Source organism: Panthera uncia, assembly GCF_023721935.1.
Source record: "Panthera uncia isolate 11264 chromosome B3 unlocalized genomic scaffold, Puncia_PCG_1.0 HiC_scaffold_2, whole genome shotgun sequence".
NCBI classification, from domain to species: Eukaryota; Metazoa; Chordata; class Mammalia; order Carnivora; family Felidae; genus Panthera; species Panthera uncia.
The window spans coordinates 5,357,269-5,375,651 of record NW_026057583.1 but is presented as its reverse complement, the minus strand read 5'-3'; the positions used below and the strand labels follow the sequence as shown (position 1 = coordinate 5,375,651).

Below are 18,383 nucleotides of genomic sequence, written 5' to 3'. Positions count from 1 at the left end.
CCCCGCCCCCCCAACCCAGAGAGCCCCCCTCTGCCCACCCAACCCGGAGAGCCTAGGAAACACTGAGCACAACTGGACAGAAGTCAGGCTACGATGTGCCGTAAAGACCAATCACCCTCCTTCCCAGGATGCCGGTAAACCCCTATTAGGGTTATGTCAGGAAGGATCCAAAGAAGCCGGCAACAGAGATTGGCTCTGGAGAAAGAAACCAGCCACGGGAGGCCTTGGATGGGAAGGACGCTTCACGCTTTCGCCCCATCCTTTTGCACGGTTGGACTTTTTCACCACGTTCGTATATAACCCCAATTTTTATCAGCACCCTTTTAAAACATCCACTTGCTCGGACCAGAGCCTTGGAGGTGGAGTGACACGGCAGCGGAGTGTGCTTCTAGAGAGGACACTTGCGTGTGAATCCCCAGACTACCAGTCACTAGCCGAGAAAAATGCCCAACCACTTATCTTCTACAAGTCAGTTTCTTCTCCCTAAGATGGAAATACTACCGTCTGCAGTACGAGTCACAGAAGAGAGAAACGTCCGGATGAAGAAACCAGCACGTGCCCGGTAAGTGCTACCTTCGTTAAACTCTGGATGTGCATAACACCTCTTCTCTTCATTCTGACTCTGGAAGTCGTTTCTTTTCAAGTAACCCAAACAACTGCAACACGAACCCACATGCTGAGCCGCTACGCCGATCTCCTTTAGGCCAAACCACCTGCAACTGAGACTCTCTACAGCCACCTGCTGTCCCAGCTGGGAATGGGCCCACCAGAGACACCCGCAGGGGGCGGTCCTGAGCGCAGCGGCGAGCCGGCTGCCTCTCTAGTACACACACAGTCCCTGAGACGGGGGGTCGCAGAAAGGAGTTCCCCTGTTCCCCGTGGCCTTCCCCTTCACAAAGGATCCTTGGAGGAGAGTCTGTTGACAAACGAAGGAAAACGGAAGTCCCTTCTGCCACCTAGAAACCACGTGTGTGCCAGACCCTGTGCTACGGCACTTCACCGGCACGACCTCACTGAATGTCCCCAGCGGTCCCGAGAGGGAGACACTATCATCCCCTTTCTCCAATGGGAAAACCAAGGCTCAACAAGACCACGTAGCCCGCCCGGAGTCACAGAGCTGGTAGCGCAAGAGCTGGGACGTGACCTCTGACTTCCTGGCTCTTACTACAGGTGCAAGCTCGTTGCTTCATGCCTGGGCAGTGAGCCTGCTACCTGCCTGCCTTAGGGTTGGGGAGACCATTCAGGTGGACACAACACTGCATCGGTCGGGTGAGGGCCGCAGCGAGGGGCAGGCAGCACACGGAACCGGACACACGAAAGAGAGCAGTAGAGACGGGTGGCCCCCAGAGTGGTGCTGCCCGGGAAGCCTTGGCCACCTCCAGGCCCGGAGGTCAAGGGATGGGAGTGGGAGGGGCAGGAGTGTAGGCCCCAAAGAGCTGCAGTTGGAGGGGCCACCTGACCGGAGCGCGGCTCTCGGCAGTCGACGCACTGCGGCCAGGGGCAGGAGGGAGGACACGCCCCACTCACTCTCCACCACCCTGGTCCCCGCGGTGCTGTCCCCTGGCTGCAGAACCGGAGACCAGGACAAGGACTTGTCTCCATACAGGCGGAACTCCCCAGGCACCAAGCAAGTGGACGTGACAGACAGCGGGTGGGTCCCGAGGTGCCGAGCAAAGGGACCCGGCAAAGGTTTGCCTACAGCCGTGACTGGCGGTTCCCTCCAGATTTGGGAGTTGGGTTTATTTCCTTATATTTATACAAGGAAATATACATACAATTTTCCTTTAGAATATGTATACATATTTTCCTTTAGAAATATATAATTTTCCTTTAGAAAAAGAAATACCTTTATGAATGCTCAGAAAAATTTTGAGTCTTCTTTCAAAGATGTACTTTAGACACGTTAGCTATTTCCTTAGGTATACTTTTTATTATATCGTAAAGCTATCTAGCATGGTATGTAGGGAAAAACTCCCAAACTTATTAAATTATTAAAAGTCAGTAGGAAGTGACTATTTGATCACAAATGTAAAAAATTACATTTTTAAAATCATCATCACCATCCCCATGAACAACCACCGCAAGTGTCTCCTATATGAGAGCCAGCCCGCAAGGTGCGAAGGCCAAAACACGCAGAAGCGACGCCCGGCCACCTGGCTATGGGGTGGGTGAAGTACAGCCTGGGGGTCAAATCTGGCCACTGCCTGTTTTGTAAATAAAGTTTTATGGAACACAGTCACGCTGTGCGTTCACGTTACAGCAGCAGCATTGAATCGTTACAACAGGTATCGTGGGGCACACACAGCCCCCAAATGTTAACTATCTGGCCCTTTACGGGAAAAGTTTGCTACATCCAGCTTTGTGACATCTCCCAGTTTAAAAAGGAAAATGATAAACAAATAAAACTATGCTTCAGCTTATCCTATCTTGGTAGATATCGACCAAAGTAAACGCTGTTGGAAAAAAAGAATTAAACAGCTTTATTGTCGATATGCAACGATGCTTGGCAGAAAATAGGACCAGCGGCAACAGCTTTATCCAAGTGTCATTTTCTAAATGTGACATTTACTCTGGCTCTGATCTTGGGATACTTACACTGCTGCTGACAACCAGTCGGACCTTAAAACGTCCTAGAAAACTGAAAAGATGTTACAGAACTTCATATGGTTTTCTGCTAACTTCAGGCAACCTCTGGTCGCCCGATTTTCCTCCTCCATCTGTAAAGTGAGCGGATAGAGCTCTTCAGTTTCTCAGATCTGTTTACAACCAAAGCTCAGTGATTCTGAGGATTCTGAGGACAATTCCTTATATATGTGTCTGGTACAATCAATAAATAAATGAAGCCAGTCACAGAAAAACAAACACTGCATGATTCCATTTACACGAAGTATCTAAAGTAGTCAAATTCAGGGGCGCCCGGGTGGCTCGGTCGGTTGAACGTCCAGCTCTCGATTTCGGCCCAGCTCACGATCCCAGGGTGATGGGATCGAGCCCCACGACAGGCTCTGTGCTGCCAGCGCGGAGCCTGCCTGGGAATCTCTCTCCCTCTCCCTGCCTCTCCCCTACTTGTGCTTTCTCTCAAAGTAAATGAACATTTTCTAAAAACTAAAGAAGTCACATTCGGAGACAGAAAGCAGATGACGGCCATGGTCGCCAGGGCTGGGGCAGCGGGCAGGGTGAGCTGTTTAAGGGGCACCCTTTCAGTTTTGCCAGAGGAAAAGTTTCGGGTGTCTGTCTTACAACACTACGTGTACCTCGCATGACTGAGCCGGACACCTGAAGACGGCTGAGATGGCAGAGTGTGTGCGTTTTTACCGCAACGGGAAAACCGAGTAAGAACGTGGGTGCCGGGCCGCGTCGGGGGACTGTGGCAGGCGGCCCAGGGTCGTGAGAGGCTGGGCTCGGGAACAACAAAGAATGAGTTCTTCCGATACGGAAATGTCTGGGTGTTCCTGGAGCCATTTCTATTGTCCTCGCTTTTTAGGGGCTGAGCGCTCAAAGTCGTCATTCTAAATAATTACAGCTCTGCATGACCCCCGAGCTGTAAGAGCTCGTTAGCAAGATGGAAACTTCTCCCTGGCTTCCGCCGTTTGTTTTACCAAGACGTCAGGCGAGCACTTCAGGGTCCCGCAAACTTTGCGGTGCAGTGCATTTAACTAAAATAAAGTTGCAGGGACACCATATTTCTTCCGCTCGCCGTCTTCCTGTGCCCGCAGAGGGCCTGCCTGCCTCCTGGCTGACACCAGCCTGCGCCACGCGGAGCAAGCCTGACAGAAAGTAACCCGTGACTTCCAAATAACAGTGTTTACAGTTATCTGGTGTTTACGGAACGTACTTTCCTGGTGGCTTCCGAGTGCGTTTCTCACTCCAGATGCCCCTGTCATCTGCTCTGATATGTCTTCTTCTAGCGCAGGAGAAACGCTCCCGAAGCCCCGAATGTTCCCCCAAACCTGCCAGGGCAGCGTGGCAGGAAGGACAGCAAGGATTCCGAAGACGGCAGCTCTCGAGATCCGGTGCAACCAAGTGAATTGGTGACACTTGGGAACAGCTCGCCGTGAGGACAGTCTGTCTGCGGGGCCCAGAGGACCCAGGACAGCACCCTGGACAGCTACAGGTCCGCCCAATAAATCGTGTGAACACAAGTAACTGTACTAGGGTGACCTAGTGACAAGGTAGGAAGGAAAGTGGGGAACGAAGGATGCTGGGGTCCACAGAGGAGGGGGCTCACCGAGCGGGTGGCCTGCGGTACCGGCCGGGGGAGGGAGAGGAGGAGGCTGAGGGTCAGGGTGGAGAGGCAGGAGCGAGAACAAGCAGAGGCACAGAGCTGGAAGAGCACGAGCGTGTGCGGGGCCGGGGACTGGCTCCCCGCGAAAGGGCCCACCCGGGGAACAGGAGCAAGGTGGCCGAAGGAGGCACACAGAGCACGCTAGAGGGGCCTCCGGCGCCAGGGCAAGAACTCCTCCGAATTCTGCAGGTTGAGCCAGGGAGCCCCGTGCTCGGCCTCCAAGGGGGAAGTGAAGGAAAGAGCAGGGCTCCACGCGTGCAGGCTGTGGGACAAGGAGATGGGGCCACGTGTGAGGAAGTCACAGAACAAGTGGACGGCATCTTCGGGATCGTGGGAAAAAACGGAAACAGGCCTTTTTCTGCCATTTTAAAAAGCTCTCCGGAGAATATTCCTCGGTAAGCGATTTCATTGCTCGTAAGGTTTGTCACAAAACCGCCGGCTCTTCCCGCACTCCGCCAACACGGCTGAGCGCTGCTGAGAGCGCCAGGCCTCCGGGCTGCCCCCCGGGCTCCGGACACCAGGGGCGGGTCCCCACTCACCCGAACACGCTGAACAGCACCCTTCCGCTCCACCGAAACACAGCCTTGATATGTTGGGGCGACACCTTCTCCTCCTCCGTGACTTTGGGGACTGACGCTCACCGTCATGTCAGTCTCACCCCACGGGACCGTGTGACCTTGGACGGGTCGCCCCCCACCCGGGCCAGCTCCCAGACGGAAGGGCTGACGTGGGTGATCTCCAATATCCCTTCCGGCTCGACAATCCCCAGTGTTGCGGGAATAAGGACGTGTAAATGGGGGATCCCACAGCTAAAACCGCCACCTCAGACCAACACTGACACCTGCTGGAGATCGGGGAAACCACTCGGCACATCTCAACCTCTAAAATCTGGGAGCCTTTAAAAATGGGTGATGGGCATTGAGGAGGGCACCTGCTGGGATGAGCGCTGGGTGTCGTATGTAAGTGATGAATCAGGGGAATCTACCCCCAAAACCAAGACTACACCGTATACACTGTATGTTCGCTAACTTGACAGTAAATTAAAAAAAAAAAGAAAAGTCTTGGACACCTCACCTTGAAAACATGTTATCAATGATGCAAGTATCTTTTGAAATTAAGTTTTCTAAGATTTGATTTTCTAGAACTTAAGAAAATGTTGACAAAAATAACTTAAAAAAATGTTTAACGTTGATTTATATTTGAGAGAAAGAGACAGAATCCGAAGCAGGTTCCAGGCTCTGAGCTGTCAGCATAGAGCCCAATGCAGGGGCTTGAACCCACGAATCATGAGATCATGAGCTGAGCTGCAGTCGGACGCTCAACCAACTGAGCCACCCAGGAGCCCCAACAAAAATAACTTTAAAATTACTTCAGAGACTTCCAGTTCCATGTGGAAATCTGAGCCACGTTCCTATGCTTTCCTATATAATAAAAATAACCAGCTTGAAAACATAATGGAAAGATGCTATTCACAATAACAACAAATATCAATTGATTAGGAATACACTCAACAAGCAATGTGCAGAAACAACGTGACTCAAATCAAAAACATCTACAAAGGAATACGGAATAAAAGCCTTGAACAACTGAGGACGTGGCCATATTCCTGAAGACGGCTGAATGTTGTAAATAAATTTATTTCCCACAGGGGCGCCTGGGGAGCTCAGTCGGTTGAGCGTCCGACTTCGGCTCAGGTCATGATCTCACGGTTCGTGGGTTCGAGCCCCACATCGGGCTCTGTGCTGACAGCTCGGAGCCCGGAGCCTACTTCGGACTCTGTGACTCCCTCTCTCTGCCTGTCCCCTGCTCACGCTCTGTCTCTCTCAAATGTAAATAATAAACATCCAAAAAAATTTTTTTTCAATATACAGCTTGTTACATAATTTGACATTTTCCACAGTAAATGCACGTTAACCACTGTAATTCTTTTTTTTTTTTTTAACGTTTATTTATTTTTGAGACAGAGAGACAGAGCATGAACGGGGGAGGGTCAGAGAGAGGGAGACACAGAATCTGAAGCAGGCTCCAGGCTCTGAGCTGTGAGCACAGAGCCCGACGCGGGCTCGAACTTACGGACCGCGAGATCATGACCTGAGCCGAAGTCGGCCGCTTAACTGACTGAGCCACCCAGGTGCCCCTAACCACTGTAATTCTTTAAAGGAGGAAAAAGGAAATTAAAACAGAACTGAGGAACTCCTCTTTCGATAACTTCTTCAAAATGAAACCAGAAACACGGACAGGCCAACACTGTTACTTCCAAGGCTGAGAATTCAAGCAGCACAAATGCATTTCTCCCGAGACCATCAACCAACTTTTCCGACGTATGAGTGGGGTTTCGGTTTCCTGCGCCAGCACGCTCGTCTTGAGAAACTCACTGTCTCTCCCCCGACACAACCTCACGGCGAACTTCGTACGACTCACGCTTACAGACGGCTCTGCTCCGCCTTCCGGAACGCACGAAAGAGCACCCTCCACCCTGGGCCCCCAGGGCGCCGTGGGCACACCGCCGTGGCGGGCGCTGTCGCCGGGCCTGGGGCCACCATGCTACATGCGAGGGTCATCACCGCCATCGACGAGCACCTGCTATGTGCCGGGCAGTGGAAAAGCCTTACACAAACTCTCTTCGGCCTTCTCGGCATTTCAGTGAGCCGGGCAGCACGATCCATCCTCAGGTGAGGGGCCGAGACTCAGAGAGAGGGCGAGGGCTGCGCGCACCCACTAGCCAGTCTGCGACAGAACCGGTCCCCAGAGGCCAACGCTCCCATCACGACCTCCCCATTCCCTCCTCCGCGCGGCTCCGTCATCAACAGACCGCGTCTCTTTCTTGCCAGGACACCACCCGTTGTACACACAGGCGCTCATGAGTGCGTGTGCATTCATTATTGTATCCATCCATCCATCCGGGGAAAGGAAAAAACGCTCTTCCGTGATGGTGGGGGGTGTGCGAGGTGGCCTAGCCTTTTTTGAAACCAGTGTGGAGACTCCACTGCTAGTAAGTGACCCCACGGAGGCATTCGTGTAAGCTGAAATATATCTGGGTTTTCCTCGTGCTGTTGTAGTATTTTTAAAAATGGGGTGGGCGCCTGGATGGCTCAGTGGGTTGAGCGTCTAGCTCTCGAATGAGGCTCAGGTCATGATCCCAGGGTCATGGGATCAAGTCCCATGTCAGGGTCTGCACTGAGCGTGGAGCCTGCTTGAGATTCATTCCCCCCCCCCCCCCCTGTCTCTCTCTCTCTCCCCCTCTCTCCCCCCTCTCTCCCCCCCCCTCTCTCTCTCCCTCTCTCTCTCTGCCCTCCCCCCGCCCCCACTCACACTCTCTCTCACTAAAATTAAAAATTAAAAAATTTGAAAAAATGCAAGCAATCTAAATGTCCATTAACAGAGCATTGGTTAAAAAAATTAGAGCACATCAATGCTACACGGCCATCTGAAACACTAAGGCAGATCACCCTGTGCGGCTATGAAAATAATTCTAAGGTTCATTAACAAGTGAAAAAGCAAAACATAAAACAGAATGTAGAGTATGATCCCATCTGCATAAGATGTTTAAAAATGAGCTCATTCAGACGGAGAAGGGTAGCAGCCATGTTCACGGCACTCACATCTGGGGAATGGGCCAGTTGGACGTAACTTTTCATCGTGTCCCTGACTAAGCCACTGAAGTGGTTTACCCTGAGCGCGTACTTACTTCATGAACGACAGAGGAACCTGGCTCCCTGTTTGGGTTGTCCTTGTGTGTTCGTGAGCACCAGCAGCGTGGGAGCACTGGCAGCAGGGAGACACGGGACGGTTAATGGACTGGCCTTGCCTCCCCCGTGGCTGCTCTTTCGTCCAAAGACCACGTCCTCACTGTGAGGACTGGGCTGCTTGTGCGTGGACATGCCTCCTTCCCACCAGCAGAAATCAAATACGTAAAATCATCGCTTCCTTCAGCATGTTTCACTCTCCTTGTTAAACCCACAGAGGGTCCCTGAGACAGGCGTGTCCTGCCCGGGGACAGCTGGTTAAATCTGCATTTCCTTACGGTTTTATCACGAACTGAAAACCGAGGACACAAAGTTCACGATTACTCCTGAAAGGGGCGGCCGCCACGGCTGGCGGGCGAGGGGCTGGGCAGCTCTCGCTCGTCCATCGTAGGAGCCCTGACCAAAGCCCACCTTCCCCAAAGACACGGTCCCTTGCCGTCGCGCCCCGCCTTTCTCGTAGCCAAAGCAGAGGCGCAAGGAACTCTGCGGTCCCTTACGTCTAGCACGTTGCCAACACCCACCTCCACGTACTCAGACATTCTGCTGTTTCCCTTAGCTAACCGTTTCCAAATGTACATTTACGACTTCTCTCTACTTTTACAGCCTATGCTGATCTAAGAAATCACTTCAAAAGCACGTGACCCAAAAAAACCCACCTCATCTAGAGAGGGAAGCGCAATCAGTCTGGCCCGTGTACATCAGACACACTGTCCACCGGCCAGCCTCTGTTCACAGCCGCGAGCTCGCCCCACAACCACACTCCGGCCAGTCCCGTCTCCCGACCTCCCGATCTGGGCCTCCCACGAGCTACCTACCAGAGGCCCCAGGACCACCTCCAACGGGGCTCAGCACCTACTCCCCAACTCCTCCCTCCTGCACTCCCTGACTGGGTGAAGAGCACCCACCCTGGTGGCAAAGCCGGGCTGGGCCCCAGTGGCCCTGAGTGGGCAGTCACCGAGGCCTACGGACCACACGCCATGTGTGTCAGAGCTCATGTGTCCTCTCCATTCTTCAAGTGACGGTCACTTCTCCTTCCTGTCCTATCACATTCCCAGGGGATGCCGCACCCCCAGTCTCCTTGGTCCTGTCCTCCTCACGGCTGGCAGAACAATCTTCCCAAAACAGAGACTGTCCGTGTCGCGCCCCCCACCCCCGGCTAAAGTATCTCAGAACTCCCCAGCACCTACAGGATACAGTTCACCTCCGTGTGCAGGATGTGCACGCTTCTTCAGGAAACGGGCCTGCGGCGTCCGACACGGAGTCGGCCACGGCTGAGTACGGCAGGGGCTTCTTGTCCGTCTGAACATCCGCTCTCCTCTGGCGTCCATCCTGCCCTTCCCCTTGGTGGAGCCAGGACCGCCTTCGCCAGCCCAGGAGCCCCACCGCCTGACCCCTGCATAGCCTCTAACGTTCACGCCACGGCACCTGATAGAAAATGTTGGCCGATCCCTGGTCTAGAATCACGAGCGGGAAAACCAGGGTGACCCAACAATTCAGTCCCCATTCTAGAATCCACTGACATGTACAGAGACAATATCAATAAAATAATAATAATAATAATAATAATAATAAGCATTCTGAAAATACCACACTGAAAAAAAATTAAAGGAATTCTCCATCTGGTGAAGAAATTAATAAAAACATAGAAATCAATAATAAGAAAGGCACAGCTTAAAAGCAGAAGCAGGGAATGACGAATCTGTGCAACTTTAGGGTTGAGTTTAAATGACTGTCCTTTACTAACGCAGTAAGTAAATAATCAAATGTGAAAAACACATGCCTTAACGAATAGACACACATCTTTGAATTATGACTATTATTGATTTTAAAATCCCAGGTTATGTTGATAAAAACCAGGAAAAATAAGCACGTTCACTTTCTTATCTTTTACAGGAAGTAAAGTCGATACAGGTGACGTGGATGACGCCAGCGAGAATTTAAGGCTCAAGAATGATTTCACGGTGACAGACGGGAACGCGCAACCACCGGGACCAGAGGCAGAAGGACGCAGAGGAAAGGAAATGGCAAAAACAACCCGTTTTCCCCAAACAGAATACAAGACGGCAGAGGTTCCACCTGTGGGGAGTCTGTCACCTGGGCTCATCACCTTTAGTGACAGAAAGTGTTGGGTGGCTCCTTGGACCCCTGTGCCGAGACACAGCGGGTGGCGGGCTAGCCCAGCTGGGCAAGAACGACGGGACGAGGCCCCCGAGGAAGCTGCCGTCTTACCGAGCTGGGCGTTCACCAGGAGGCAATGAGCGGCGTGTGGGATGACAGTATGTTCTGTCCTGCAGGAGACAGACCGTCGGTTCCGGAACAGCCCCAAGAAGCCCGTCCCCAGTGCACTGGGTGCCCGGATGAAGGCCCCGCCGTTCTTCCCGCGTGTGTACTTGATAAGGTGCCTGAAGAAAAAGCTTCTCAGCCCCAAGACCAGCGTACTTTCAGACACAGCAACTTGACGCAAGCTCTTCCCCGGGAGGACGGGAGTCCTCCCGGGATCACTCGCTCCGTGAGCAATGGTGCCCACCCGGCAGGTGCCAGGAGAAGAGGGGACGGCCGGGTCGCGGCGCGCTCTGGGCGAATGGGGCGCCCGGAAGGAAAGGGCACCTGGACGGGTGCTGGAGTGGAAAACAGAGCAGGTGACGTGGCCGCGTCATTACCTGCCCACGTGCCCTGGAGGCAGCCACGTGAGGACCGCAGGGCCAACCGTCCGTGCGGACGTCACCCCAGTCCCACAGGGGCACACATGACATGCAGGAACTCGTCCAAAATCACAGTTGCTTTATTTTTAGTCGTGATAATTTACACGAACGGAGGCCCAGACCCAAGGCAGCCCACTCAGGGCTCCCAACCTGGGTACGGAAGCAACAGCAGACGAGGCAGGGATAACATTCCACCTGGACCTTCACTCCGCAGCCTCCCCAAAGCAGTGCTGGGACGAGATCCACTGCAACGCGATTCCGGCCCAGGACCCGCATTAACCCTTTACTCACAAGCACCAAACAACAATGTCACAGCATCTTATAAAACAACTACTTCTGACATACTTCTTTAAGTGCCCCTAGGTACATGCTTCTAATCATTTTTAAAATCCAGCCTTTCTTTACCGGATATAAAATACTGGCCATCCGTGAACTTACATAAGCATTCTCTGGCTTTACAATAACAGCGCTGGCCGCATCGCACGAACCTGTACCCGGAGTCCACTGACCAGCAGCTCGCGACTTAGGAGAAGGTCTGCTCTTCCCGAATCAAGTGCCGGTGTGTGTTCTTTCCACCAAGCAACTCACTGACCCCAGACAGATGTCCTTCGATGCAAATCGGTTCCGACTCTATCTACCTGGAGACAGCGTCAGATGCCACAAGTAAAGGATCCAGGCCCCTACGACTGTCCCTGCTTCAGATGCCACTGCAAGTCCCAGCTGTCACCTGCACCTCTCACACATGGGCTATACATCAGAGGTTCCCACAGCCCCTTCTTGGGTTTGGTTAATTTCCTAGAGCAGCTCACAGAATTCAGAGAAACATTTTACCTACTAGGTTACTGGCTTACAGACCTCATCAAGATAAAAAGCTTCTGCACAGGAAGGAAACAATCAACAAAACTAAAGGCAACCAATGAAATGGGAGAAGATATTTGCAAATGACATATTGGATAAGTTAGTATCCAACATCTATAAAGAACTTAACAAACTCAACACCCAAAAAACAAGTAATCCAGTGAGGAAATGGGCAGAAGACATGAATAGACACTTCTCCAAAGAAGACATCCAGACTGCCGACAGACACATGAAAAGATGCTCAACATCACTCATCATCGGAGAAATTCAAATCAAAACCACAAGGAGATACTACCTCACACCTGTCAGAATGGCTAAAATGAACAATTCAGGAAACAACGGGTGTTGGCGAGGATGCAGAGAAAGGGGAACCCTCTTGCACTGTTGGTGGGAATGCACACTGGTGCAGCTGCTCTGGAAAACAGTGTGGAGGTAGAAGGGGGGTAGAGGGGAAGAGAAGCAAAAATAAGATAAAAACAGAGAGGGAGGCAAACCACAAGACTCTTAAAGGCAGAGAGCAAACTGAGGGCCGCTGGAGGGGTGTTGGGTGGGGGGATGGGCTGGATGGGGGACGGGCATCAAGGAGGCCACCTGTTGGGATGGGCCCCGGGTGTTGTATGTGAGTGATGAATCACTGGGGTCTATTCCTGAGACGAATACTACACTGTACGTTAACTAACTTGAATTTAAGTTAAAAAACATTTTTTTTTAATTTTTAAAAAAGTATGCTGTAACTCAGGAGCAGCCAGACGGAAGAGGTGCAGAGGGCTGAGTGTGGGGATGGGCACAAGACTTTCCTGCCCTCTCCAGGTGCACCGCTCTCCCAAAGCTCCCTCCGTTCACCAACCCAGAAGCTCTCTGCACCCGTCCTCTTGGGTTCTTACGGGAGCTTCAAGACATAGGTGCGATTGAATCACTGGCCACTGGCCTCCCTGGCCTGAAAGTTCCAGCCCTCCAGAGACGCGACTGGTTCCCCGGTGAGCAGCCCCCATCCCTGGGTGCACTGGAACATGATGTCATTAACATACACTGGGGCGGGGCTGAATACTGATGAATACTGAGACACCTTTATCACTCTTACCACTCAGGACACTCCACGGGTTTTAGGAGCTCTGTGCCAGAAACCAGGGCCAAAGAGCAACTATACGTATTTCTTATTATCAATCACAATTTCACAAAGTCCGTCAGCAATAAAAAAAAAAGGTACCCCAAGGAGAATTAACAAAACAGGGAGCATGTGTCAGAAGCCAGGTGAGTGGGAATTAGAGAAGGGGACTGGGTATCGGGGGGCAGCCGGGGGAGGTGTGGAAAGGTAGCTGAGCTCTGGAATCGTAACTGCCACGTCTGGGGACCCCCTCGCGAGGGGCTGCACGAGGCACTTCCTGCACATCGTCACATCCCCCCTCCCGCAACTGTCGCATGAAAAAAACACGTGCTTTGAGAGGCAGGTAACTTCCTACATGGTCAAGCCTAGATTCCAACTCGGATCAGTCTGCCTCCAAAGGCAGGGAGCGTAAGCACTAGACTAAAAGACACGGCCTTGAAGGAACAAACACGGAAGACATTCCAGCCCGGAAACACAGCGGACGCGGGTGTCACGGTGACGCGCGCGGCGTGCCTGCGGACGACGGGTCACCGGCAGCGAGATCAGTGGCACCGACTGACGCCATCTCGCGGAAGCGGCTCCGCGACATCCGTCTGTGGAGGAGAAGACTGGAGCTCAAAGGACGCGAGCCACCTTTCCAGTCACAGTCAGCAAGCAGCCAGATTAGAACGCACACCCGGTTTATCGGACTCCAACCTGTGGTCTGACCGCTGGGAAAGGCTGGCTTCCAGCAGACGCTCCGGCCAAAGCAGAGGAGTGGCAGAGAGAAGCCGGGGTCAAGGTGGGAGGGCAGGTAAGGCCCAGCGGGTGGCCTGAATATTCAAATTCTACCCGACGTCCCTTCCTCTGGCCAGAACTAGCTGGCAGGAACCGTGGTCTGCTCGGGAGCTCAGGCCCGTCCAGCATCCGGGGAAGAGGTGTGAACAGGGCAGGTGACCTATCCCCAAAGGTATTTTAGGAAAATTAATATGTCCAGGAACCAATTCGAAATTTATTCCAAAGGAACTGAAATGAAGACTCAAAACGGTGGACAGAAGATTCCCCCAAACTAGAATCAGAAACAGGTGGTGAAAAACTGCACAGGAAACTCTGGCGCTATCTGAACACCTGGGAGGGTGCAAAACAGACCAGGAGCATCCTACGTCCACAAACCGGCTTCTCCCAGAAATGTGAAAAGCACAGCGGGAATGATCAGAAGGAACTTATGCAAATGCTCAAGTTCGGGGACAGTGGGGGAGCTGAGAGGGACAGAGAGCCCGGTGAGAGGCCAGCACGACCCCGCTGTGGCGAGGACAGCTGCTGGCTCCCCAGAGGTGGGGACAGGTCCGCCCCGTTCCCTGCTGTGCCCCCATCACACCCACACAGACCAGGCGCTCAATACGTATTTTCTGAATAGAGTACTATCATCCGTCTGAATTTAGCCAGCTTGTCCTCAAGGACATCATGACTCAGTCAGACGCCTCGATGAAATTCAAACCCACTCTCCTTACCACATTCTTTCAGAGGCCGTGCAACCCTATTAAAGAAAGAAACGAGGTCGGTTTCACGGGCGTTACTTTCAGCAAAGCAGCCATAGCCCGCCCGGAAGCACAGAGCACGAACAACCCAGCTGGAAGCCGCAGGCCACACGCTCAAGACCGTGTCCCCGGCAGGGTCCCACGCCACTACCGTGGAGGGTTTGGGTTGGGATGGAAAGTCTTCTTTGTGATCGTTCCGTGAGGACTCGGCACCCACACACAGAGCCTCTGGAAAGATCAGAAATAAAACACGAAGGCCGACAGTGAGGACACGGCACACGCTGTCCTCTGCAGATTTCAGGAAAGACAGCAGTGCCTGTGGCAGTGAACGTGGATGCTCCGGCCCCTGCTCCCCTTGCTCTCAAACCGCACTACTCTTCCCAGTAGGGGGTCACCCACCCAACTGTCACGTCAGCTCAGTGGTTAGCACAGCACCCCCTACCGGGCAGCACGTCCTTCTCCCCGGTCGCAGGAAATGGCACCGGGAGGGCATGAGGGAGCTGGCCCAGTCCATGTCCCCGGCCACGGTGACCGATTTGGGAAAGGCCATCTGACCCAACCTGGGTCAGCGAGCATAAGACCAGGATTTTACTGGCAAACTTGCTCCTTTCTTCCGTGAGTGCTAACAGCAAGTGTGCTGTGGAACCCAAAGCTGCCACGGGCCACCATAGGCCACCACGGGCCACCATGTAGCAACTGGAACACACGATGACAGCAGAGTCACACAGCAGAGCCAGAGTTGACCCTAATCACTCGGTCTAGTGTATCAAAAGCTCGCCCTTCTGTGGATTTCTCAGTCTCTGAGCCAATAAAATCCCCTTTTCCGTTAAGCCAGGTTGACTCAGATCACGTACTCTCCGTGGAAAGACTCCTGGCTAATCTAGTTGCCTGAGCAGCCCTCACTCTGAGGAGAAGTTCAGCAGAGAGGCGGCCCCTCTACTCCACTTAGCAATCTGCTATTTTGTTAGGTAGCAAACCCCAGGTGGACCTTTGCTCAGGTCACTCCTTTCTAAGCGGCGGTGACTCGAGCAAACCCGAAAGATAAACCGGCTACGGGAGCTACGGCGGGACGGCGGTCTGAGCTCTAATCAGCTCGTCCCACGCGCTGTGAAGCGAGATTTGTACTTCCCCCAAAGCTGGCCCGTTGTTAGCGGCTGATACCGGGGACACCCGCGTCCAGAGTGCGACGCGGGCAGATAACAAAAGGCAGAGGCTGCCTGCTCAAACACCTCTCCCGACAGCAGCGAAGAGCCTCCCCTCCCAGGCGGCAGTTCAAGAAACCAGACGTAATCCCCTATCCCCTTGCAACCCAGACTGCAAGTACCTGCCAAGAACCCACAGGGGGGAGCAGCTGGTCCCACAACCACGGCGTGGAAACGCCACGGAGGAGGAAAAAGTGAAGTGTCTTGGGTAGGCTTCCTTCTACTCAGAGCCAAGCCCTGAATGTCTACATTCGTAACGTTCTGTACCTTTGCATTTGACGCTTGGATCTGACATACACTGCAGGCTGGGGTATTTTTCTACGTACATACACTTGCTGTCTCCCCAGTTAGAGTGTGAGCCCCCTGAAGTCCAGGACCTCGTCTCTGGAGACCTAACAGTGTCTCACACAACACAGATGCTCAGGAAACATTTGCTAGAAATTACCAAAATGCTATATCCTTGGCCAGCAATGAGTTGATAGTAAAACGAGTAACTCTGTCCACGTGCCAAATCATGCGAGCCACGTGCTAAAAACCATACATAATGAGTTAGCTCACTTACTTGGCCTGAGTTTATCTAACCAGGAAGTGCAACTAAATTAGGAGGAAAGATCACGCTTCGTCCTTACTTTTCCAGCCGCTGTACTTACGTAGAAATAGAACAAAAGCATAGAAGTTCAGGCTGATGCATTTTAGCTCAGCCTAAGGAACGCACCGCAGAATGGACAGAGCAAAGACGGTGGGCTCGGCCTCCGGAATTTCAGCAGGGGCGTTACGGAGGTGATGTGAGCACTGGAGGAGCAGTTAACACAGAGTCAGACGGAAGTGGACTGTCCTGGGTCCCACCCTCAAGCCTGCGAGTCTGGAGACACGGCTGCATTAAGTCTGAGCAACGTCAGGGCCTCATCTTCTATGCCTGGGCCGCCCCCAAGATATACCGCACCCCCTGATCGTCTCACGGTCTTAAAATGCTTGCAAGCTTTCCCCTTAAAAACACGAGAGTCTGATAATGTTGGCACTCGTCTGCTCTACTGTGCAGGGCCAGCAGGGAGGTGGTCTGAGTGCACCCTTGGTGCCTAAATGTCTGGCAAAGGGCAGGACTGGACAACAAGGGGGAGGCTAAGGAAGCAGAGTAGGGAACCCCCCGAATACCACGAGCCCTGGCTCAACCCCCTCCCGCCCCATCTTATTGATTTTGTAGGTTACGGGGTTACATTGGAAGAGAACAGAAATTGAGAGGCAAGGGCATAACGCTGCTTTGGGTTTCCTTCCAACCACTGAAGTCTTAAAAATATACCTTGAAGAAAGGTTTGAGCCTCGGTGTTACAAACTAGGACTCTTAGCTCGTTTTGTCTTTAGCTCTTTGGCTGCTTCCTAATGATTAAATCTCCCGAGTGGCTGTGGGAAGGGAAGAGCATGTGTAAAGGTCCTGTGGTAGAGAAGGCAGAGTGGGGACGGGAGGCAGAGACACTCAGAGGGGCCGGAACGTGGCTTACGCAGGCGGGAGGAGAAAGAGGTGAAAACGACGGCAGCGCAGGGTACATCGGGAAGAGCCTCGTTGAGGGGCGTTCCCTTCCACGAAAGGGCGGGCAGCAGAAGTCACCGAGAGACTTTACCCAGGGGACAGAAGCGGTCAGATCTGCGTTTCGGGAGTCTTGCTTCACTTACTGTGCAGAGAGTGGACCGACAGGGGAGGAGAGGATACACTGCATGGCGAGAAAGAGCAGCGAGGAGGCCATCGCGACAAGCCAGTGGCTGGGACATCCTGGCGGCGGTCCGCGGCGGGCGGGGGGGGCAGCGGCTTGTTCGATACAGCAGGTACGATCGTGGGGACTCGGCGCCAGACCGCATGACAGGCGTGAGAGAGAGCAAGCAAGGCTGACCTTGAGACCCCTGTGCGGTCAGCTGGGTGGCTGACGGTAGCGCGGCCGGTGCCACGCCCAGAGAGACACACGGCGGAAGGGGTTGAGGGAACGTGACTGCGTCTGGAAGAGGCTGTGTTTGAGAGGCCCACGTGACATCCAAGAGGCGATGTCCACAAGGCAGCTGCCTGGAGAGGTGAAAGCTTCTAGCGTTAATGGAAATGCGCCCATTAATTCACAGCCCATCACGGAAATCACGGGAAACGATCACCTTACTCGGGGACAATGTCTAATTCAACCCACAAGGGCAAGAGTCTGAGAAGAGGCAACCGCACTCCTCTCACGGCTGGCACCTGACGGCTTAGAGGGCATCTCACCCTAAGCCAGCTAACGGGGGTGTCTTGGAATGTAAGCACCACAGGGCTCATCCCGGTAAGAAAATCGACCCCCAGTGACCCACACGTGACCGGTGGGCCACAGTCCCACAGCACCCTCACGTGCCAGTCCCAATACCATTAACACTCGCCTGTGGACAAGGCTTCCTCCCGGACCTCATCCTCTCCAGGCTGAAGGATATTCCAGGACGTCCTGGGAAGTAACGAAATTTCGTCGGGGGACGTCAGTCTCAGCATGTCCATGTGGTTGTTCTGGAACTGGTACCGTGGGACGAAGCAGGTCTTCCCTTGCCGGAAAATGTCCCTGATGATCTCTTCTGTCTCGACTTCGTCTTGCATGCTCAGAAAGATGGAGATTCTTTTCGACTTCTGATACTGACTGTGAGCTATCACCTAAATGGGAAATGATGACAATTACCCTTTTCCTCCAAGATTACACTTGTAAAATCCAGCGGCTCCCCCGATACATTTTGCACGTGCCCCCTTCTCTCTGAGCTTGCACTTCTCCAGCTTCTTCAACTACCCAAACCCAAGGCCGCAAAAGAACACAGAGAGGTGGAGGGGGGTCAGACAGTGCTGCATCCTGAAGCCTAGCGCTTGGTTCTGAGACGGCAACCACCTCTCTGACGGCTCTGGCCTCTCTGGCCCGCCTCCTCTAGGACTGAAAACTCATTACAGAGTCGCCGTGGGCCCTGCTGTCTGTGCGGAAAA

The 18,383-nt window shown here is 53.2% G+C and overlaps 1 protein-coding gene across 1 annotated transcript in view; it reads right to left on the bottom strand.

The window, feature by feature from the left end:
• Positions 1-18,383, bottom strand: part of MTHFS (methenyltetrahydrofolate synthetase) — a 37,730-nt gene that overhangs the window by 13,207 nt on the left and 6,140 nt on the right. Inside the window, exon 2 of the mRNA XM_049614375.1 lies at positions 17,804-18,065. Within this exon, the coding sequence (XP_049470332.1) occupies positions 17,804-18,065 (262 nt within the window). The remainder of the gene's footprint in view (positions 1-17,803; positions 18,066-18,383) is intronic.